We start from the raw sequence: 24,144 nt of genomic DNA on the forward strand, positions 1-24,144 counted from the left end.
TTCAAAAAGTAGTTTTTTAGGTGCTGATGCCGTTTTGTTTTACCAAATCTCATTGATTTATCTGTTATCGTTTAGAAAATATTAAGCCCGTGCGGGACTTTATATACACCCTCTATTATACCTTTAAACAATCTCAATCTGATTCACAAGAATGAGGAACTATGCTAAATCTGTCGTTTCACTATGAAACTCATACTCTATTTGAATTCTTTTAGTAGGTAATCGGCTTATCGCAGCTAACATTGTTAATCAGCTGTTCTATGTTATTATTTACTTTATAATTTTGAAACGTTATAACATTCTGACCTAGGGTTATTCCGTTGTATGTTTGACAAAATTCTCGTTTTTGTTGCAGGCAAAGTGCGAGAGAATTGCGTAGACCTTGAAGACAAATCAACCTTGTTCTTGTGAATCTTTTCGTTATATTGACCATGCTTCAGACACTACTGGAGGAGGATCTTCTACAATCCTGATAGTGTTAGTGTGGGATGTGTTAGTGCGTGTAAGTGTTAGTGCAATAGTGCCAGTGTCAGTGCCAGTAATCCTGATGTCCTGATACATCACGATGTTCTCCTTCCACAAGTACGATGTGTGGGAGATCGCTGACTACGAACAGACACAGAAGGAGTTCGCTCGCCGACAAAAGGTAAGTTCCAAAATTTTAACTTATATTTCCCCAAACTGTCCGATCGCTGAGGTATTCGCGCCTAGTTCTGTTTGTCCATGTATGGAAATGAAATTAAGCCTACACAAAAGACTTAAGCTTAATAGGTCGTCACCAAGCTTTAAGGTACCCACATTTAGTTCGTTTTGTCATGAAGTCCATAATAAGAAAAATATAAAATAAAACTACCTTACCAAACCAAGGCCAAGGCGTTACTGAGATTTGTTTTGTACTAGAGCAAAATCAAGGCAACTTAATTAAAAACTATATATCAATTTGTCATTTAGGTAGTAGTCATTAGTCAAAGAACCGATGTACTAGTACTAGTACAATCGTTTCTCGTCACCAATGCAATGTACAACAAGACAACAACTTGGCCATCTCCATCAAGTCTAATGAACATGCCTCTTTCACAATATTCCTTCAATGTACTGATATTTATTTGACTGTCTTCTTTTTGCTCACATGTCATCTTTCATGTTCGGTATCGCCAGAGTCTGTTGTGTCGATTAAATTTATAATGCTTCTCTCTCATTTACAGCAGCCTACTCTCATCTACCCACCTAGCTCCCATCTTGTCCAATCTATATAATTACTTTGAAAAGTGGTTGTCAACGTCAAAGCGTTTGATATAACAAATCTATTTTTTTAAATGGTTAATTTATTGATTTATCCAAATCTTTTAGAAGTTAATAACTTAAGCTAAGTTACGCCTACAGTTAGTAAAGTGTGTGGACTTTGAATGGAGGGATAATGTAGGCTAATATAAAATAACAAAATGTGCGCTTAGGGAATACGTTTTGTTAAGACGTTGTGACACAATTACTAATTACTTAGCCCTCTTCTTAATAACATGTCAATACTGACTGTGTAGCTGAGTGGTTGGACTGGCCTTCAATAATTCTTAAAGGTTGCTGGTTCGTTTCCATGCGAGGTCGATCATTGGATTGTCAATGTAGTGATGCTATCTAACTAAAAGTCAGCTTTAGATAGTTGCAAGACCAGACTTTGGACCTTTCCCTTGCAAACAACTTAAAAAGTACCATGATGGCGTTGACACTCATGGAATACGATATAAATAGACATGTCTCTGTAGTCTGTAGGCCTACTAATAGAAGTTCATATCCGCTATAATCCGTCAATATTGTACTTCTATTTTGAAAGTAAGCATACAAATATTCAAGTCAATTTAAAAGGTTTCTTACAACAATCATAATGTCCAAGTAGGGACTATACAGCTACTTATATCTCGGGATATAAATGAAACTAACTAATATGTTTTCGTTAAGTTAAAGATAAAGGTTACATTTAATAGCCAATAACCAATCCTTAAACTGAAATAGCCTAACTGTATCATACCGCATGTGGACTGTTTGGTCTACATCTACACAGTGAGGTTTGTTTTCTGTCCCGTTTACCAGAATAGTTTGGCAACCACAACACTACATCCAGTCTGGGACAAGCAACACAAAAACTACACATTCTTAATTCAGGATCGTGAAAAATATGGAAAACTACATAATCAAATCAATAAAATAGGCCTACCTATATATGCCGCACTAAGTTTTAAGTTCAAGTTCAAACTGTAAACGGAAAAATCAAGAGCTTGCGAAATGCTTTTACACCTGATGGGTGAATGCAATTTTCACTGTTAATACTGTTCTATGAAATGGCGACCATACAAAGTAGTTATTTAAAGCTAAGTATGAATGGAGATGAGTGTAGGATGAGTGGTGCGATCTTGTAGTTTTGTTAGTGACTAGGCCGACATTCCTTAGACACAGCTCTTAATTAATAGCCCATACAGCTAATGGCAACTAAGGGACCTACAGTTTATTGTGGAATCCGAACCACATTTTTGCCTTGTTATATACGAATTGGTCTATTGCTATGAAATAATCACAAGTTAAAATATAAGAATTAATCCTCGTAGTCCCTACTGTAAGCCAATATTGATACCACAATCCCTATATTTATATGGCTGCTGAGCAATAAAATGCAAATTCGATGTCATTGATCCTTAGTCAAAGCCTTTGTGGGGGAAGAAAATAGATTATCAACCACTTTTTGGCCCTTAAACAACTACCGTAAGCACAATTTTGGTTCTTAAAATTACTTTCTAAAAACTAATAAGATCCTAGTTCTAGCAAAAAATAGGGGAGACCGGGGATACTTGATACAGTTTTATAACTTATATTTTTCTATTTTTTCCTATTTTCCCTAGAACCACCTAACCAGTTTTTTCTGTTAACAGAACATTTTGGTTAGCTAAACCCAAAGTTTCAAACATTAAAAATCATGTTATATATTTTTTTATTTTTATTTAATAAAAGCCTGCAAAGTGTATCAATTCTCCCCAGGGGTGGGATACTTGAGACAGCTTTGGGGACACTTGATACACAGGGTTAAATTGGTTATAATAGTAAGAACTCACAAGATATGTTTATGGTTTTATTCAAAAAGTATAAAAAACAGCTTACAGTTATATTAAAAATACAAGTCTAGGCTATAATTGAACTTTTAAAAGACAAAATTTAACCTTACAAATTGGTTTTCCTTCACAAAATAAACATTACTTTCGTTAACAATATAACTAGGCCACCTGAAGAACATTTATAGATATATTTAAATACATCGGATATTGGCCATGTTTCATAACAAAGTCAAGATAATTTTTGTCTTATTCGATACATAGTCCTTCAAATTTTTCATTGAAAAGAAAACGTCAATCTGTCATTTTTTTCTTGAAATTTGGGTGGTGACAGTTTTTTTTCAATTTGACCGTCATCGATACAGCTGATGTCTTCACAATCAGGCCACTTAAACTTACTGCCTTCGATGTGGCGAGCAAACTTAACGTTCCATTCATCAAAAGAAATTTTCTCCTTAAGGACTCCCACGAATCTACGAACCTTTTTCTTTGACCTATAGGCTACGAGCACCCAGTCTCCAACATTTATTGAATTATCTTCTTCTTCCGACAGTGGTTCTGGTTCAAAGTTACTGGAACTCCCACTTGACTCCCACTCTTCTTCTTCAGATGAGGGTTGCGTATGTTTTGTGCTTGATTTAAATTTTTTCACAGGCCTACTTTTTGATGTAAACAAATTTAATTTCACTTTCTTCTGATTCTTTTTTTCCTCCTTTTCCTTCACTTCTTTCTCAATTTGTAATTTAACAGGGGTGTCTGTTAAAATAAGAGTTTTGCCCTTTTTCTTCCCACCTTTTCTTTGGGCCTTCCTAGGACCTGCCTTCGGATATGGAGCTATGTCTTCAGGGGTAAGAATGTGGCGCTCCCCTTCTCTCTCTTTCAAGTTCTTAGAGACAGGAGTACTTGTTACTTCAATCTCTAGGCCTATTACAGGAGATAAATAATTGTCAGTTGGAATATCGCTTGACGTTCCTGGATTTGAACTCGTGTTATTAGGCCCGGTGGGTTGCTGGTCTGAGGAGTTTCCTTCAGAAGCCTCCGGGTTTGGTCTGTCTGTGGTTGAGGCTGGAAGAAAATCAAGCATGGTCTCCTCCTGTTTTGTAAAAACCTGTTGTTGATGGTAGTTTGGCTCAAATGTCATTGAAGATGGTTCTGCATTTTTTGACAAGAATTTTTTAACATACCGCTGAAGGGTCATTTTGTCGATATCATACTTAAGTGCTGTTCTCCGCAATCCTATTCCATCGTCAACAACTTCTCGTACAGCTGCCTCCATTGTTTCAGATGAGATTTTCTTTCGTACATTGGTAGTAGGCTTCGGTTTGTAAAACATCGGCATCTAAAAAAAAAGAAAAAAACACTTGTAGTAACAAGTTAGTCCAAAGGATTAGTGTTGTAACCTAGTTTTACCTAGGTTTAGGCCTAGGCTCATAAAGTCTGAGGTTATAAGTGGGCTAATTAAGTTAGACCTATTAGGCCGTAAATAACTACACAAATAAAAAATAAATGGCAAAATACCGGTAACTACAAACTCAAATCACACAAGCTAACATAGTTATAGGTTAAACTTAAAGTGGTCATTTTACAAGTTTAGCCAATAAAACCAACAGTATTTGACACAGATATATAAATATTTATAACAAACATTTATAAAAAATGGCTAAAGAAGATGAATTTGAATATAGGGAGACTTGATACAGTGTATCAAATATCCCTTTGAAAACTGTATCAAGTGTCCCTCTATGACCATTTTTCATAACAAGTTCCATATCTCCTTTGAGGTTAACTTAGAAGAGCTGAGGTTGATAGAGCATATATACTAAATATGTACCTTACAATGTAACATGTTATTTCAACTAAAAAATATAAATTATATGCGTGAGACACATTTATATAGATATAGGAAATACTTACTTTTAAGTGTGGAAATGAAATATTTCAAGACCATATGCAGATCATGTGCAGCAGATTATTCCAGACAACACAGGAAACTAGAAACAACCTAAAGAGTATCTGGTTTGATTTGCAGCTGATTCTAACCATAGAGTAATAAATTAGGTGGGGTGTATCAAGTCTCCCTATGTATCAAGTATCCCCGGTCTCCCCTACTAAGCAAAAGACATAGCATTACAGATTATGATTATAAATTAAAAGTCATCATAGTTTGGTATTAACTATCTTTATAAAACCAAAAGTAAATATTTACATAAACAAATGAATATTAAACATATGTTATTTGTCATCTTCCCCTTGAGCTTGGAGTCCTAATCTTTTTTTTATAAATCTATTATTTCTTCTCTTTATACCCTTGTCTTTAATAGAAACTAAATAAGATCTGGGTTGTTGAAGTTTCTTCTCTATTACTCCTTCATCCCATGTTTTATTGAATACATCTTGAACCCATACTTCCTGCCCTTCAGTAAAGCTATTATAAATAATTAAAAGTCATCATAGTTTGGTATTAACTATCTTTATAAAACCAAAAGTAAATATTTACATAAACAACATAAACAAATGAATATTAAACATATGTTATTTATCAGATTATATATATGCTTTATAGATAGGTGCAAAACACAACTAATTGGTACGTTTCGTGATGTTCCAGTCTAGGGAGCCAAAACCCCACTTGCATGTAAAGGTAGAAAACAAATTTACAATGTAGGCGAACATATACTGTAGTTAATTTCAAGTGTTTAGTTCACATAATCCAATTTTTTTTGTTTTACGTGATCAATAGATTTGTTTTCAATAGAAACTCTTAGGCCTAAGTATATTTTGAAACTAAACTACATGTAACATTTTACATAGGCCTAGTTTAATTCCATTGCAAGTGAGATGGCAAGCACATGCGGCAATATGAGACTGCCTGCAATAAGTCAGTAAGCAGCCACCTGTACGCTAGTGCGTTGTCGTGGTATCGTACCGTTTCGGGCGTTTCATTGACAAGAGAGAAAAGTAGAAAATTCACAGTTTTCTATTTGTACGGATTTAAAAACTATTGATCTGATACACAAAATAGTTGAAAACTTAAATCAAAATAATTGGATATCTAAAATATAGGCCTAAGAATTTCAGAAATGTAAATTTGCTTAGTGACATCACTATGATATTTTGCCAATTTTAGTGTTTATATTTGCCAAATTGCATGCTTGAACCTAGGCCAAACAATAGTTCTACGAGCATCTGTTGCCACTTCAAACACACACACTAGCCTAACTACTAAACAATGAAAATAATAAACAAAATAAGCAATACTTATTTTATAAATCGAATTCATTAATCTAATAAGTTAGGTAACTAAATATAGAATAAGCGAATTTATGTATTTTCTTAATTTACTTAACTTCTGTTCTTAACATTCAGTTTAATAGACGTAATATATATATTTTTTAAGAGGATTTGAAAACACGTTGTTATTTAGCACTATTTCTAATTCACGAATAGGGATCTTATTTTCCATAAAATATAGACTAAGGGTCGAATGGATCCACAAGTAGATTTTTATTCTTTTATGAGCATTTACTTATGGATACTGTACAGTAGTCCCATAAATTCCATCTAGGTACAGTATTATAGTAGGCTAGCTGTATTCAATTTGTTATTAAAAAAACATAGTTGAGTGAGCCAGTCTTTGTAACTGAGAGAGTTGATGTGTGACCTAAAATATGCTATTTTTTACAATAAGTCGTTGACTTGATTGAAAAGTTATCATATTCGACAGAAATCAGTAATTTACTTCATTAGAAATACATTTAAAGATTCACTATTTCAGACTTTTAATTTTCCTTAAGTAAATTTTACTTTGTATGAATTTAATCTATTGTTTTACATAAGATTTGTTATTTTTGTTGTAGCTTTGTAACACACCATAAAGTGTATGTTAGAAAGTGAAAAATGGTCCATAATCAATAAATATCTCAATAAATAATAGATTTGTAAAAAAATAAGTTAATTAATGAGGCAAGTATTTTTCGTCATACTGAAGCAAAAACAGCCTTTTTTACACATACGTTGCGGGTCTAAAGTAGTAATTTTACTCCATAGGGAGTAAATATCAGCTATTGTAAACCATTGTATGTTTCGATCATTCGATTACATGCATGGGGAATTATTTTCGATTTATTTACTAAGCTTATTGTTGCGTTCTTGTCAATGGTTTGACAGATTGATGGTACAATAGATGAGTGAACGAAGTGAACGAATCAATGTATCGTGTTCGTGTCTAGCGGAGTCGGAGAAAAGTTGTCCACTTGTGTGTGTCTGTGTGTTCGCACCAAAAACTCAAGAACCGTCGCACTTATAGCGTTCAAATTTTGCACAAATAATTATGACACGACTGGGAAGACCTCATTAAAATTCTAGACGATTCCGCTCAGTAGTAATTATAAAATACTTAAAAAACATTTTTAAATTTGTCCCATAAGAATAACATTAGGAGCTACCTTCTTCTTCTTTGTATTTGTTTACGTTTTGCGACCAAAAATTTTGTTGTCTACTTAAGACAGAGAGAACGACTTTTACTCTAAGCTCTTTCATTCATGGAGTAAACAGTTTGGCGTCTATGAATATATATCATTATAATTTCACAGCTTTCAGAATAATGTTATTTAAGCTAATTAAATTTCACAACTTTCAGAATAATAAATTGAACTTAACAATATTAGTCGGCAGTTATATACCTTTTATGTGCAGTATTAAAATTCACCTTTAAATTAAAAGTATATAGGTATGTTTGTATTTAGAACAAAGCAGCTTTTTACATTATTCAATTTAATGTTGGCATTGAATATTAAATATTCAAAGATGTTAGTATATTTTTAAAATGCAATGCGAAGGGGGGGGGAAACAGGTCCCCGACGTAGAGGAAGCGGAAAGGTGAGCAGTGAAAAGAAAGGAGTACGGAAACCCTTTATGACTAACGTATCGGTAATACTTAAGGGAGAGAAATAGGTACACGATGTAGGAAGTGGTGAAGGAAGTAGTCAATGTGAGCAGTCCGGAGTGTGGGAAGCCTTTGTGACCATTAGAATAATGTATCTGCAATTCTAAAAATGCTATGGGAAGGGAGGGAAATAGGTCCACGACACTTAGGAAGTGGTGAAGGAAGTAGTCAAGGCGAGCAGTCCGGAGTGTGGGAACCATTTGTGGCAGTTAGATTAATGTATCTGCCATAATAAAATGCTATAGGAAGGGAGGGAAACAGGTCCACGACGTAGGAAGCGGTAAAGGAAGTAGTCAAGGCGAGCAGTCCGGAGTGTAGAAACCCTTTGTGGCAGTTAGAATAGTGTAACTGCAATACTAAAATGCTATAGGAAGGGAAGGAAACAGGTCCACGACGTAGGAAGCGGTGATGGAAGTAGTCAAGGCGAGCAGTCCGGAGTGTTGAAACTCTTTGTGACAGTTAGAATAATATACCTGCAATACTAAAATGCTATAGAAAGGGAGGGAAACAGGTCCACGACGTAGGAAGTGGTAGTGGAAGTAGTCGAGGTGAGCATTCTGGAGTTTAGAAACCCTTTGTGACAGTTAGATTAGTGTAACTGCAATTCTAAAATGCTATGGGAAGGGAGGGAAACAGGTCCACGACGTAGGAAGTGGTAATGGAAGTAGTCAAGGCGAGCATTCTGGAGTGTAGAAACCCTTTGTGACAGTTAGATCAATGTAACTGCAATATTAAAATGCTATAGGAAGGGAGGGAAACAGGCCCACGACGTAGGAAGTGGTAATGGAAGTAGTCGAGGCGAGCGTTCTGGAGTGTAAAAACCCTTTGTGACAGTTAGATTAGTGTAATTGCAATACTAAAATGCTATGGGAAGGGAGGGAAACAGGTCCACGACGTAGGAAGCGGTGATGGAAGTAGTCGAGGCGAGCAGTCCAGAGTGTTAAAACCCCTTTATGACAGTTAGATTAATATACCTACAATACTAAAATGCTATAGGAAGGAAGGGAAACAGGTCCACGACGTAGGAAATGGTAGTGGAAGTAGTCGAGGCAAGCATTCTGGAGTTTAGAAACCCTTTGTGACAGTTAGATTAGTGAAACTGCAATTCTAAAATGCTATGGGAAGGAAGGGAAACAGGTCCACGACGTAGGAAGCGGTGATGGAAGTAGTCAAAGGCGAGCAGTCCGGAGTAGGCAAGGAGGGAAACAGGTCCACGACGTAGGAAGTGGTAGTGGAAGTAGTCGAGGCGAGCATTCTGGAGTTTAGAAACCCTTTGTGACAGTTAGATTAGTGTAACTGCAATTCTAAAATGCTATAAGAAGGGAGGGAAACAGGACCACGACGTAGGAAGTGGTAATGGAAGTAGTCGAGGCGAGCGTTCTGGAGTGTAGAAAAACTTTGTGACTGTTAGATTAATGTAACTACAATTCTATAATGTTATGGGAAGGGAGGGAAACAGGTCCACGACGTAGGAAGCGGTGATGGAAGTAGTCGAGGCGAGCAGTCCGGAGTGTAGAAACCCTTTGTGACAGTTAGATTAATATACCTACAATACTAAAATGCTATAGGAAGGAAGGGAAACAGGTCCACGACGTAGGAAGTGGTAATGGAAGTAGTCGAGGCGAGCATTCTGGAGTGTAGAAACCCTTTGTGACAGTTAGATTAGTGTAACTGCAATACTAAAATGCTATGGGAAGGGAGGGAAACAGGTCCACGACGTAGGAAGCGGTGATGGATGTAGTCAAGGTGAACAGTCCGGAGTGTGGGAACCCTTTGTGAAAGTTAAATTAATCTATTTGAAATTCTAAAATGCTATAGGAAGGGAGGGAAACAGGTCTACGACGTAGGAAGTGGTGAAGGAAGTAGTCCAGGCGAGCATTCCGGAGTGTAGAAACCCTCAGTGATGATTAGAATAATGTTCAGTGTCTGCAATTCTAAAAATGCCATGGGAAGGGAGGGAAACAGGTCCACGACGTAGGAAGTGGTGAAGGGAGTAGTCAAGGCGAGGAGTCCGGAGTGTGGGAACCCTTTGTGACAGTTAGATTAATGTATCTGCAATACTAAAATGCTATGAGCAGAGAGGGAAACAGGTCCACGAGTAGGAAGTGGTGAAGGAAGTAGTCAAGGTGAACAGTCCAGAGTGTGGGAACTCTTTGTGATTAACTCTTTGTGATGGGAACTCTTTGACAGTTAGATTGATGTATCTGCAATAATAAAATGCTATGAGAAGAGAGAGAAACAGGAAATACATTACGTATATTACCAATGACTTTGGTTAATTAATGGACGAGAAGTTAGGATTTTTGTTGACTGAGATTTGGTTTTTTTTAAGAGGTTGGCACTGGCAGCCTCTTTTAACCTTGCATTTGCCTGTCCACATAGACTAAGCGCCCTAGCGTGGATCGTTTACAGCAAAGCAAGGGGTGAGCCGGTACAGGACAAAGGTGAACTGAAATTTAGTGGCTGTGACTAGGATCCGAACCCACGACATCGCTGCCTTGGGCCCGAAGTCCGCGTGACGCTACCGACTGAGCCACCGACTCACCATTATTTGCCCCGACTCATGGGTTGATTTGCCGATACAAATAACATTTTTGTGTTCACCAGTGACACCGGTAAGTATGCTAGGTGTGGGTGGACTCTTTCATTATTGCGCTCATGTTCACTCATCCCGTTACGCGCAGAACAAGCGTACTACTAGTTTACAGTAAATCGTAGTGGACGAAATAATTAAATCACTTACTAAACAGCTGCTTACATTAGCAGAATTGAAAACAAGCTGTAAGTTTTTTGAGACGTTATCTTTATCCCGTTTTCTAGCTTCGTTAATTAATGATGCAATATGACGAAAACTATAGTTCATCACGCGGACAAAAGTGTCTTTTCAACCCTCGCTCATTTTCCGACCTCGGCTTCGCCGCGATCGTAAAACTTGATCTTGGGTCGAAAAGAGCCCCCTTACGTCCTAGTGATGAAATACTATTTCCGAGTTTTGTATTGCCTTCAATCAGAGCCTAGGTTACAGCTGACAACGTTGTCGTTGCCATGGCAACAGTGGACGCCCGCTGTGACACGTGCTTTCATCTTACCTCACAGTTCTCGTGGCTTTGCTTATTTAACTTGTAAGTTTAATTATGTTTCCTGCGGTTGCACTTGACACAACGAAAACTAGGAATAACTTCACCTTTGTAGTGTTTCTTTTTACATTCTTGTATTTCTATTTGTATTTAGTTTATCGATGACGCGGTGGTAAGATAGCTCCAAAAAATTAACCAAATAATCTAATAGCCTGCTTGTACTTTTTTCTATATGTGTAGTATTTGTTCAAAGTATAATTAATTTGAGAATATTTCAAAAGTACCTCTCTTACTTAGTACGTACTCTTACTATCATGGGAATAGTCATGGCCATTTTGAATTTTATCGCATTTATGTCAACGTCAGTGCATATGTTAAAATAATGCCTACAATGAAAGAGTAAAAAAGTCATTAGTTTTTTGACAGGTCGAGCTTTTTGAGGTTGAGGGTTTTGATGGGTCTTTTTTGCCCAGCTGCCCTTGAGCCATATACTTGTCTTCTCCTTTAATCTATGCTTGAACGTCTGGCGTTTTAATTGTGTTGGTTAATCAAACAGCTGATCATATCTAGCAGCATTGTTAACAGTGATTATGTCACCCCACCCTGCATTCATATTTAGCTTAAAATACGCACCTAGGTGTGTGTTGCTATGTTGAAGTAGTAGTGATGAAAATAAAAGTGACAGGTAACCTTCTATTGGTTACCAATATCCGTTAGGCGTTGTGCGATATCATCATATATAACATACTACTGATATTTAGATCGATCAAGATACTTGTAATTTTGTATGTCAGACTTATTTAAAATGACTATTGGCCTCTTTATTCAGTTCAGTTTTCCCTCGAGTACCCTAAGATTCATAAATCAATCAAATGTACAATTATTATTACCATAGACAAAGGTTATTACACATCGTGTTAATATTATTCTATCCATACATAGAGATATGAAAATTACAGAAAAACAACAAATTTATAACATAACTTAGCACTCAAATTAAACCTCTACTGATCACAACCACCACTCTACATCTAAATTGAATTTTTATAAAAATTAATTAGTGCAAGAAGCACTCGACGTTAGGCCAGTTGTAAACACAGAGTGAAGGTGAGATAAGAAGATAACATTTAGTCAGCCCTAGCCTCCGTGTCTGTAACTTATGACTTTCAAGTTTTAAAGGTTTGTGTATATTTTCGGAGATGGATGATCCTCGATGGTTGTGATATTGTTGACAAAACATCTGTTTAAGTAACAATTTCGTTGTTAGACGTAGTGAACCATGGCAGTCGAGGCGTTGACCATGTTTTATGTTTCGACTTCCCGACCTACCTCGCTCGGCTCCAAGGTTAGGGTAAGGCATTTTAGATTATTTAATGGATTGAAGATTTTTCCTAGGTGAAAATATTGTCAATACATAAAATTGACTTATTTCCACCAATGTATTCTATTAGTCTAATACAACACATTCCTGTTGTTACCAATTGTATTGTTTAACGTTTTATACTTGCTTACTAGCATGCACAACTTGAGAAATCGAATAATGTATGCTTTGAGTTGAAAATATCGTTATTTTGGAATCATTTAGATGTTAATGAAATCGTTGGATGTTTTTTTACCAATGACAGATTTGACTTCAGAATAAATTATCTATTCGAATTCACCAACTGCTCCAAATCAAAATCTCGCTCTTCATTAGAAGATATTCATGAACATCGCTTTTCGTCTCCACGACTCAACCTGTCTATGGTTACTTATTACTTTTTTGGACCCAGGTGTCCTTTTGGATCATTGTGCTTTTAATAAATAATGATCCTGACTAATGAAACAGCTGATCTTAGTCAGTAACAAAGCTACACAAGACATCACACTCCATTCTACACGCATCCTCACTCATATTCGGGCTAAAATACGCATCTATAGTTCGGCCGCTTAGAAAACGACCTGCGCGCTAATGCTAAACCAATGCTGGAGGAGGTCGCTTTCTAAGCGGCCGAACTATAGGTGGCGTCTCCATCTTATACGAACTTGCATGAACATGAATATGAATTAATATCACTTATTGTTTGTTTTTTATATGCAAGCTAATTAATTATTGTAACATGTGTTCTTGCAATCATATACTTACTACTGGTCTCAAATATAAAACAGCGCAGTGTCGTGATTAAATGAATAATTGTCAATTACGGTTTTTCGAGTACGTTACACTTTTTATTCTAGTCACACCGAAAAGATGACTTTTTATAAATATAGATGGTATATTTTATGTCGCATCATTGTATTTGCAAAAGTACCCAAAATGAACGGAGAAAGTTTAATTTTGACAGCAGTGTAGTCTGTACGTGGCTCTTTCAACTATGTTTTATTGAAATACAAATTGGCTACAACTGGCCCATATACTGTAGATTGGAATGTCTACTTCACTATCCGGAAGTCAATGTTACTAAAACAACAGGAAAGTAGAAACTATTGTAAAAAAATAAAATTCCTGTTCACAATAACCAAAAGTGTCCAAATCTAAAAATGTAGCCCCCGATAATTTGCGCCATGTCACACCGCCGGCTTGTAACAGTCCATGAATGGCGTTGAGCGAGCGCTAGGGTGATACTGGGGGTGGTCCTGGGGGTGGCACGGTCGATGTCCTGTATTGATCCCAGGCCAGTCTCGCTGGGACGCGCGGGACGTTCGGGACTATGCCCTGTTGGGACCATGGGCCCGGCGACTAGTAGAGAGGACGCCGACGACGACGAGGAGGACGGAGGTCTGGACCTGGCAGTGCCCACCATGGTCGTGGTGAGTAGGGTTTGGACTGTTTCCTAGCATTGGAAAATTTGTAGATTGGTTTTAAAATATGGGTTTACCAGGAAATTTGGAAAAAAATTATTTCAATGCAGGTTTTACATAGATTAACTAAAAAGAGAACGTTTTAATTTTTGTTTTTGAATTTTATCTATTAGGATACTTTTCTTTTTCAAAATATGGCCGCGTCGACACTGCGCCCTCAACAGAGTTGATATTGAGCTTCTCTTGTCTGAACAATGGAGTTACAGAAAACAATATGAGGAATGAGTTGTGTATTATTTAACCTAGAGACTGGTGTTGATATAGAACTGTTTTTAAATTACTACCGACTTTGAAGGGCTATGAAACAATCGTTAGGTTTTGTGTTGTAATACGTGGCTGTAAAATTTAGATTGGACGGATTTGAAATTTGTGTAGGTGTCCGTCGGATTATAGTTTGTAGTTATTTTACTTGATAAGGCAAATGGATGCAGCGTGTTCTGTAATGGTTGCTGTATATTTTGTGAGTGGACACGAACGGCAATAAGGTTAATTTATGTATACGTTTTGTATAGTGAATTTTTAGTAACAGCCGTTTTGCCAATATAATTAACAATCGAAATACATCTAATGCACTGTCCGAGTATTGTATGCAAATAATTACTACTGGATATCTTAGATTTTTGTTGAACAAGCTTTTGAAGCATACAAACACAAATGTCGGACATAACGTAAAAAACGTTAAGTATCTCGATTTCATACTCCCTTCAAGCTAAGGTCCATAGTAACAAAAGGATAGATGACAGAGTCTAGAAAGAACATTTTAACTGACTCGTTTAGACAGGGGAACTCTTTTAGGACACTACCGGATACATAACAATTCAGCACAACCAAATAATATGCAGCTTCAAATCTTCAAACAAACCTTCAACACCTTACGATAAAACATTTTTACATTAAAGGAATTTTAGTAAAACTTAAAATATAACAATAACGTAAGCAATTTGTGGGTAGAAAACTCAGTGAAATGGAACTCATTTTATTCAATGAAGAACACTCACTTTCTTTGTTTCTTGCTCATTTATTGTAATGGCGAGTTTACTTGATCTAAGACATTATTGCGGAGATTTCCCTTCGTGAGAAAATGAATTATTGTGGATTTTCACTAAAGGTAATTGGTAAAAAACTAAGTTTTCGTGACGTTTCGGGATCTGGAAACTGATCCCGTCCTCAGGTGGCAAAGAGACAATTCAGTAGTTCATCCTAGGACCATGGTACACTATCTAGTTAAACACTTACTATTAAATTACTTTACAACGCCCGGAGCTAGTGAAGACAGTAGTAGTCTTTAATTTGTTCAATTAATTAATAGACGGATTTTGTCATGTGTACATTTTATTTAAATAGAACTTTGAAGTAAATAGCATAACAATACATTAACATCGTGATATCGTTTTGGTTCATAGAGGAAACTATATCATAATAAAGCTTTTCCCCTAATAGCAGTTCAACGCCATTAAAACAATTCGGCTAAATTGTTTTGAATTATCCTACTTACCAACTGAACCGCTAAAAATGCCAACTCAAGAAATATCCGGTGTCCGAGCTGTAGTCTAATTGATACCAATTGACCGACTGAACGTCCAACGTTTGAGAGTGTTATCTGTGTGCATCTCATCATAGCGACGCGTGCTACAACATCTCAAAACTGACCATTGTAAGTAGAGGCTGTATACCACAAGTAGACTTATCAACCTATGTAAAAACTGGAGGCGGTTTTTGATTAGATTAGATTACAACGACGTGACGCACCAAATAGTTTAAGGCAAGTAATGAAATAAGTTTAATGAATGAGATTGCATATTTTTTTCTGACTAAGATCAACTAGTTTTTTAGCCTAACTATTTATTAAAAACCTAATGATCAATGACAACTGGGTCTATATCCGAACCATACAAAAGCTACAGACTCTGGTCGTGCATTAATTGCGCCAAAGAGATCCTTAATTGTGCCAAGCTCTCAAAGGGCCCCAAACATTTTCCTAAATTGCGCCAAGCCCAAGCCAGGTAGGGGTGAGTTGGCGGCAGAAGGAATGTACTCGTTTACGTGTCATCCTAACCTAACCAAACTAACCTAACCTATCCTAACCTGTTCTCAACTTTAAACAGTCAAAGAGTGCCACCACTTGGCGCAGTTGATGAAGGTATCTGGTGGCTCCCTGGAGTAGTTGGCGCAGTTTATGAATACCCGACTACCTGACTCCAGGTCAGTTGGCGCAATTCATGCCAGCCCCCAGACTCTTCTCAGGATCAAACCATTAGATCGGATCCATTCAAAGGCATCTATTATCCTTTATTATTTTTTTTTACAAATCAATCATTCGACAAATCAATCCATAAATCAAACCTATTTAGCAGTGATTGAAAATCTAAATTCCCGAGTTAAATGTTTTGCTACACTTATCAGAGGTAATTTATTCGAAATTCCTTTAACTTTGAATTACATTTTATCATTTTATTCGTTTGTTTAAATTGTTTTCCTTGTTAAACACATGTTTCAATTTTCCCAAAGACACAATATGTACATTATGTTTTACGCGTTCCCTTTACAAGTTTGCACAGACGATCTTGCAGTGGAAACTGTTACCAGTAGGTTACTTCAACGCTTGTAACGAATGACAAAGAATTTAACGCCACGGTAAGAATTTAACGCTTCTTTATTCTCTACAAAACTAAAGTATGTCGAAAAAAATACATTTCAGTTTCTTCACACTCTGCTTGAACTACGTATGCTTGAAACTCAAAAGTTGGTATCTGGTAGCAAAGAATACCACAACAATTAACTTGTGTGCCAAATGGAGAGAAATAAAACAGTCGTTTTGTAAAAGCAGGAGCGCGCCACGGCGACTCGGCCCCAAAGGGCAATAACTCAATATTTTGGACACAGGGCTTTACTGCTTATATCCTGTGCTAGTTTTGTCCTTATAACAAAATGCAGAAACGTTTAGAGCATCGAGTAGTAATAGAGACCGATGGTTTGGAGACATGATAATGGCACCTTACTGCAAGCGCCTTGTTGTTGTTGTTATGCGTATTGTTTTGTTATTTTTTGATTCTTGTAGACGGTCGGTCAAAATCTCTTCAATTTATTTATTTTCTTCGTAATTAGGATAAATTTGCTGTTCTATCAATTCTAATTCATAGATACAATTTTTTAGTTACGTAATAGAATGGGAGGAAATGGTACTCCAAATAACAGGTACCAACTGAATACAACTACGAAAGTATGTGGAGGAAAACTGGTGAATACCAATTTTGACGTTGTGCCTGAACTTCAAATATTGTTTTCCAATGTTTATATTGAACGATACAAATTGAAATGCATACTATTTTCTAGCCTTTATTTCTATAACGCTGAGATGTGTATACAACATTACGTTATTTTTTATTAGGAATAAAGTTTCCTACTGTACCTAATATTTTCAAAGGTGCGGTATTGACGTGAAAGTGCGGTGGTTTTGCTCCGAGGGATCGTGTTCAAAATTCGACCAACCACCAATGAGTTTCAACAATGTGGTGATGTTGAATGGGTGGTTCAGATCCTGAATTGAGCCTTAGGCCGAATTTTCTAGAAAAATGGATTTGGTATCTTACTTTAAGGGTTATTTTTTGTTTCGGATAAATCCTTCCTCTGAAAGTTTATGACCACCAATGACATAATCGTGGACCATTTAGTATATTCTTTGACTTGCGGTTTAATTTAAACATCATAAACTAAAGTAGTACACTTTTAAGGCTTAAAAAAGAAGACGTTTGAAAATAAGGAACGAGGAAGTATTTCAGTAAACAACGTTGCGTTTCCTTGATCTATTTCAGCTTAGAAGTGGAACGCGTCCAAACACAATGCTCGTATTTTAGAAATCCACAGACTGGAATAGAAGTACTGTATTGCACTTTACTTAATACTGTCATTTTTGTTGTTGTTGTAAAAATAATGTGGAATACGATCGTACAAAAAACACAGAATAAAAACCCAACCTACCTGGTTAGGTTATGTTCTGTGAAAAGATTTGACAACAAAACTGTTTTGGGATAGCTGGATATTTTTGTCAGGTTAGATTAAAGGGAATTTTTCTACTGATTATATATTTAAGTTTAAGCGTGAAACTGATGTCAAATCTTTTGGGAGGTAATGAGCAAGAGAGCAAGTGAGGGAATGAGCTCTTCAAACGTCTTTCAACCTTTGGACCTCTAGTGGTGGTACATGCTATAAGGATTCTTCAGTAAGAACCGAATTGTTCAAACTATAAGTTTGAAATTGTTGAACGTCGAAGTTTATGCTAAATTTATTAGAAGTTTCTTATTTATATTTCCCACTTTAATTCTTTTTTTCTTTAATACTGAATTTTTGTTGTTGTAGAACAGGAGTTTAAGACCGATCTTGTGAGATGACATTTAAATAAATGTGAAGAAAGTACTGTACAAATATATTAACTAAGGAGGACTAACTAAATGGCTTTATCGTTCTGCACCAAGATCTTAAAAAAATAAACTGTAATTGTAACTTTCAAAGTTCATCTTCAACGTGTTAAACATAATGTACAATTATTATTTTAGTATTAGGCCTACTTCCGGTTTGGTACCAGTATTTCGATTTTATTGCGACAAAGTTATCATTTAGATTTAGCTCATAACATTGTTTGCATGTTGCTTGGTTCGTGTAATTGGACATAAAAAATGATTCGCTTATGTATAATTTAAACTAATAGGAATAGGTACTTAAGACGACTTGGAAGTAAAATGGTTTGAATAATTGTGAATAACGGATTGTTGCGTCAGACAATAAAAACTCCCAATGAGGTCTAAAATCTGAAAATGGCGATAGTTGAAGGTTGGGCAATAAAGAAAGATACATTTCCAAAGCAGCCCCGTCTTGACAAAAGCACCCTGCTGACAAAAGAAGAGTTGGAAGAGATACTTAGGAATATTTGGAGAAGGACGCTGATGTTGTTGAAGATGGAATGTAAGACCTTCGAATGAGTCGATAGAGGTGATCAACGGAGTTAGGTATAGAGGTACAGTGGGTTCATTTCAGTTTACGGGATCCAGTTAAGTTTTCAACTCTGCACTGTTCATAAATTGTACGTTGTGCCACATTTTATCATGTATGTTTTTCTCAATTTTGACAAAGTAGCCATTATGTTGGATCCATGGTGAGAGCCACGCTACGCCACGGGTGACGTGAATGTAACTCCCCTAGCGTGAGGTGGCGAGCGTCAATCGATGGCTGGACTTGCCCAACACAATGCTGGGTTTCCTGGCTGTTCAAAGTTTCACAAAGTGATTACCAGTTTATCGACAGTCACGGAAAATGCAATGTAGAGAGTCAAATTTTGGTACATTTGATAGTTTACTGACGTGCGCCATGAAGAAAGTTATTTGGTAGTCTCACTTGAATCTTAAATGATTTTTGTAATGTTTTTTTATTTTTTATTTTAAACAAATATTTTGAAAAGTTAATTTGTAACCCAAAAAAGAGTGTAGAATGGTGTGGGATGATTTGTGTAGCTTTGCTTTGTTACTGACTAAGAAGATCAGCTGTTCTTCAGTCAGGATTGTTTATTTAAAGCTCAATGATTAGGAACAGCTGGGTCCAGTTGCGAACCATCAAAACTTTTCTCAGGATCAAACCAGCTACCTTATACTGTAGGTCGCTCTTCCTATGATCCTTTTCCTATCCTCTTCACCCACCACCACTGTAGAGTAGTATCCATCCATCTATATATTAATAGGCAAGCATGTTTCTTTAAAACCTTTTTTCTCAGCTCAAGGGCATCGCAGGAAAAATCTTCGCATACTGTTAGAAAGATATTTTCCTGTAGATGTGCAGAATCCCTTTAAAAATTAAAATAGGCTGAGAAATAAGCACCAAAAATGAATTTGAAATCTGAAAAAAATAACATGGGCTTTATGGGTTTCTATGCTGGTGACGAAATATAAACAGAAAATCAAAACAAATTGAAGAAACTCCAACCACATGTTCTATTTACAGTGTGGGGTGAAAATAGAGAAGTCTGTACATTACAAACTTTTTGTCGAGTTTCCACCACTGGACGACCTCTAGTCGTACTTAATGAACATCCATAGTCTCAATTTAACATGGAACTAGAAAAGCCACTTGTAGCATTGTATCGTGATTGATGATTGATGATAATTGATGATACGTTCATAGCAAATTCCACGCATTTAGATTATCAGGCTAATTATTTGGGCTCAGAAATTAACGTAGTGTAATTTTTGTTGATTCTAAGTCTTGTTTTTATCAAGATTGCCACTACAATTTATTAGACGATTTATTTTGTTTCATTAACGAATAATATAAACGCCAAGAGAGTTTTGCTTTGAAAGGGAGAAAGTTTTTTTCAACATGGGAAAATAAACATTCTTTCTACATTCGAATCTTTTTTACGACCTGAGAAATTGTTTAATGAGCCCATAAATAAGTTGCTTGTTAATGATAAATCATTCTTTCCTAATTGCTTACAGAGCACAACCTTTCAGTATACAATAGTCAATGGCTTAACATTCTAAACTTGGGTATGGTTAGAGGTTACTTAAGAATATTCACTAATCATCTGAGTTTTGTGTGCAAAACAGAATTAATTTCATGAGATCTTAAAAGAGGACCTGTGAATTTGACAAGCAGATAAATAAACTAAATGTTGATCTACTAAACTTTTTGCTGGAAATGGAAATTCCTTTGTACTCAATTATTTGCTTTCCATAACTGCCTACCTTACCCAAAATACATCTACGTGGTTTATATAATTCATTAAATGTATACATTCCACAATTCGTTTTGCAAATCAAAATTTTAATTGAAAAGATAAAACAATAATCATGCAAAGCACTGTGGCATTTTGTTTAGAGAAGGAAGTTGTTTCAGTGGCTAGGGCCCGAGGGATGTTTACAAGAGGTCATTTGTATAACTCTTGTCAGTCACGCGTTCCAGTTTGTTTCCGAGTTCAGCAATTGGGTAAATGAAACTGGTACAAATTTAGCAAATGTTTAGTTTAAAATTGTAGCTTAACGAATCTTTCTAGTGATTTCCACATCTATCCGCAGTTGAGTCACGTTTACAACCATTTTGTATACGTTCATGTAAAATATCTTAGAAACACAATCGATGTCTTAATTAAAGATATGACATCTTTATTATATGTTTCCGTACAGGTAACTCTCAGTATCATGGCTTCATACTTTCTTAAAGATGCATCATCCTTATGAATTAGCTGAAGACAAAAATGAGTTATATTTCTTCTAGCTACCTGTACTCAGTTTGTCCAATGTATGTTAACAAAAATGGGTTATACCAAATAAAACGAAATATTGGCAAATAGAAAATAGCCTCTGAGATTATAACTGAGACGAGAGACCATCATCATTATTGATAGACCATGGACAAAATCGCGGCAGTTATACGAAGCAAATAATATACTGGTGTGAAGAAATGCATTATTCAGCTAAAATTAGGAAGCAAGTCTAGGAATTTACCTTGTTTATAATTCTGCTGGTAATGCCTTGATCAATAGTACCCAAATTAGTCTGAATTCAGTGGCTGATTAGTGTGCGGACATTTGCCTGGTTAACACTAGGAAAACGATTTTTACAATATGTACACTCGAACCACCTCCACTGATAAACTTAGATAAAACTTCTAGCAGTGTGAGGATGTCAAGTACCTTGCAATATACATCTCTGAAAATAATGCCTGGAATAAGCTTATGATAATTTTGAATTACGTGTAAGACTGACTCCAGTCTTCCACCTAAATTGTGTCAGTTGTGTCAAAACTTGTCAACTTTGAAACTCTAGTAGATAGGAGTAGTTGAGGTATCCTACGGGGTTCTCTAGTCTAATGTGACGATGGAGTTGTGCTTTCGGGACAGTCAAGCTGCTGCAATAGGAGTTCTCTTCCAAAAAGCGCATCTCAAGGAGGATACGTGATGCTAAACTTTTCACCCAACAAAACACTCTTCGAGGAATGGGAATACTTTCCCTATCCTCAGTGTTCATCATGGAGTCAGATTTATTTGCAAGAAAAGTCCTGAATTGTTCCTTACCAAACATGATTAATCATTAAAAGAGCAAATGATGGCCATATAACAGATCTTTTAAAGTATGGCTGGGAAGAGTCCGTGACAATAGTGACAAAATTGACAGACTACAAACATGAACATACTTTCAATAGCCATTATGGGATCAAAACCATAGATATTGGAAATTTTGGTTAGCTTGTAGGATTGCCTAAGGCGGCCTAGGATAGTTTGCAGGAGATTTCAAGAGGCCCAATAATCCTACAAATTGACAACGATTTCGCAGATATTGCGCCGAGTAGTTTTCACTATGATTTTCATTCATCACCTCAGTGGTAGCATGTCAGACACCTAACGTCTGTTTTGGACACTATTGATTGATGTGTATTATCATCTACCATTCAGTCTGTCGTCTGCCTGTTGCAAATTGTACATTGAAGCACCCTTCATAGTATAATATTTCTACCTATACTTCAGATAAGATAACTCTACACAAGATAACTTACTGTTTTCATTAAAGTCACATACAAGAATTACAACCGACTTATTCCATAATCCACAAACACTGGTGTGCTAATAGAATTACATCAATTAATGCAAATAGCTATAATAAGTCTGTCACCGGTGATGTTTAGTCGTGGTAAACACACAGCAATTTGTGTGTCCTACCTGATGTCTTTTAAGAAAATCGGAAGTTTATTAGAACCATCAGTCTATTAGCCTTTTGGAAGTTTAGTTTATATTTTTGTTTTATTCAAAGTGATAGTAGAACAATTCATATACTAAACTACGTATTTTATTATTGTCCCCAATATAAAGTATGAAGCCCTGTATTCTTCTGATTAATCAAATTGTATCTCGCATATTAATTTTTTAAGCAATATACAAAAACATACATTACACTTTATAAAATGCAAGTCCCTATGGTACATATGGGTAAATTTTTTTTTTCAAAACAATTAATAACTTTTTATAAAGCGAATGCAAGGATTTAAAATCGTATAATGAAAGCATCTTTTAAAATCGCTCATGTAAGAACATTATTTTCAATTTTTTTTCGGAAGAGGACCCCGGGCCCCCCTGTTTCACCGAGGGGTACTCCTTGTCCCCCCCCAGGTACCTCAGTGACCCCCCCCCCCGCATATAAGTAGATGAATGAAATAACTTTATTGACATAAACGCGTTCAGAATAAGATGTACATTCTTGCCCACTTGACTTTCAAACTCGACTCTGTATCCAAGATACGGCCACAATCTGTCTATCGTGTGTCAAACACGCATGTGACTACTTTACTTAAGTAATTGATGAGGGTTTAGCTCTTGATAAGAGTTGACAAGTAGCTAATACTCGTCGATTTGTACGCATCATTCAACGCTTGACTTTTGCTTACCAAACTGAGTTACTATATATCATTGTTACTAAACTACTTGCCTATGAAATCATACACTAGCCATAGTATTCAAAAATTACTAAAAACAAAGGTGAACGCGTTTATTTGGTTGACTTTCATGGCTTTAAAGTAAAAAATAATTGGTTGGGTTTAATGCAATCTACGGATAGAATACATATTTGCTCTCTCTAATCTTTAACGATTCAAATATTTACCGTCTGAACTCAACAAGGCAAAAAAGCCTATTAGTTCACGTGAGCATTTAATCACAAACAACTCAAAGTCCAGAATAGGAGAGAATGTGTGTAAGTAGGGACACTGTGTGTGTATAGGTTAAGTGTATTTAAACTCTATCGAAAACAATACTGTATCTGAAACAATGTAATGATAAGTTTTATCATAGATTAAACATACTCCGGTTTCATCAAGTGTGTACGCAACAATCATACGCAAATATTGGTCTGAAACTTAAAGTTTTATCGGCGTTCTAGCACATTTACTTTTTATCTTGCCCCTCGTTGATGGTGGTATTGATAATAACGAAAAAATAATAGTTATCATCTATATTGAAAATACATAAACACAAGGCTACCAGTACTGTATGTCACAGACGTATGTACGTACACTGTACAGACCAGGTGGAGTATTAATCTACGGGCCGTAGACTTCGGCTATATTAATTGGGTATTAGTGAGTGAGTCGTAATTAGTTTCATCAAAGGTCCTTGAAATAATATTCTTCCCTCGTTATGGCTTTGATTACC

At 36.1% G+C, this 24,144-nt stretch overlaps 1 protein-coding gene across 2 annotated transcripts in view; it reads left to right on the forward strand.

The window, feature by feature from the left end:
• Positions 1–320: 320 nt before the first annotated feature.
• LOC128991293 (monocarboxylate transporter 4) overlaps positions 321–24,144 on the forward strand; it is an 86,327-nt gene continuing 62,503 nt past the window's right edge. Inside the window, exon 1 of one of the 2 annotated variants that reach the window (XM_054414064.1) lies at positions 321–646. In XM_054414064.1, the coding sequence (XP_054270039.1) occupies positions 566–646 (81 nt within the window). In that variant the 5' untranslated portion in view covers positions 321–565. Of the gene's footprint in view, positions 647–13,793; positions 13,908–24,144 lie in introns of those variants that run through there. The other variant, XM_054414063.1, reaches the window with a different exon arrangement.

The sequence above is a fragment of the Macrosteles quadrilineatus genome, unplaced genomic scaffold (genome assembly GCF_028750875.1).
Source record: "Macrosteles quadrilineatus isolate MER2022 unplaced genomic scaffold, UCM_ALF_1.0 Scaffold_4__1_contigs__length_99947679, whole genome shotgun sequence".
Classification (NCBI taxonomy): Eukaryota; Metazoa; Arthropoda; class Insecta; order Hemiptera; family Cicadellidae; genus Macrosteles; species Macrosteles quadrilineatus.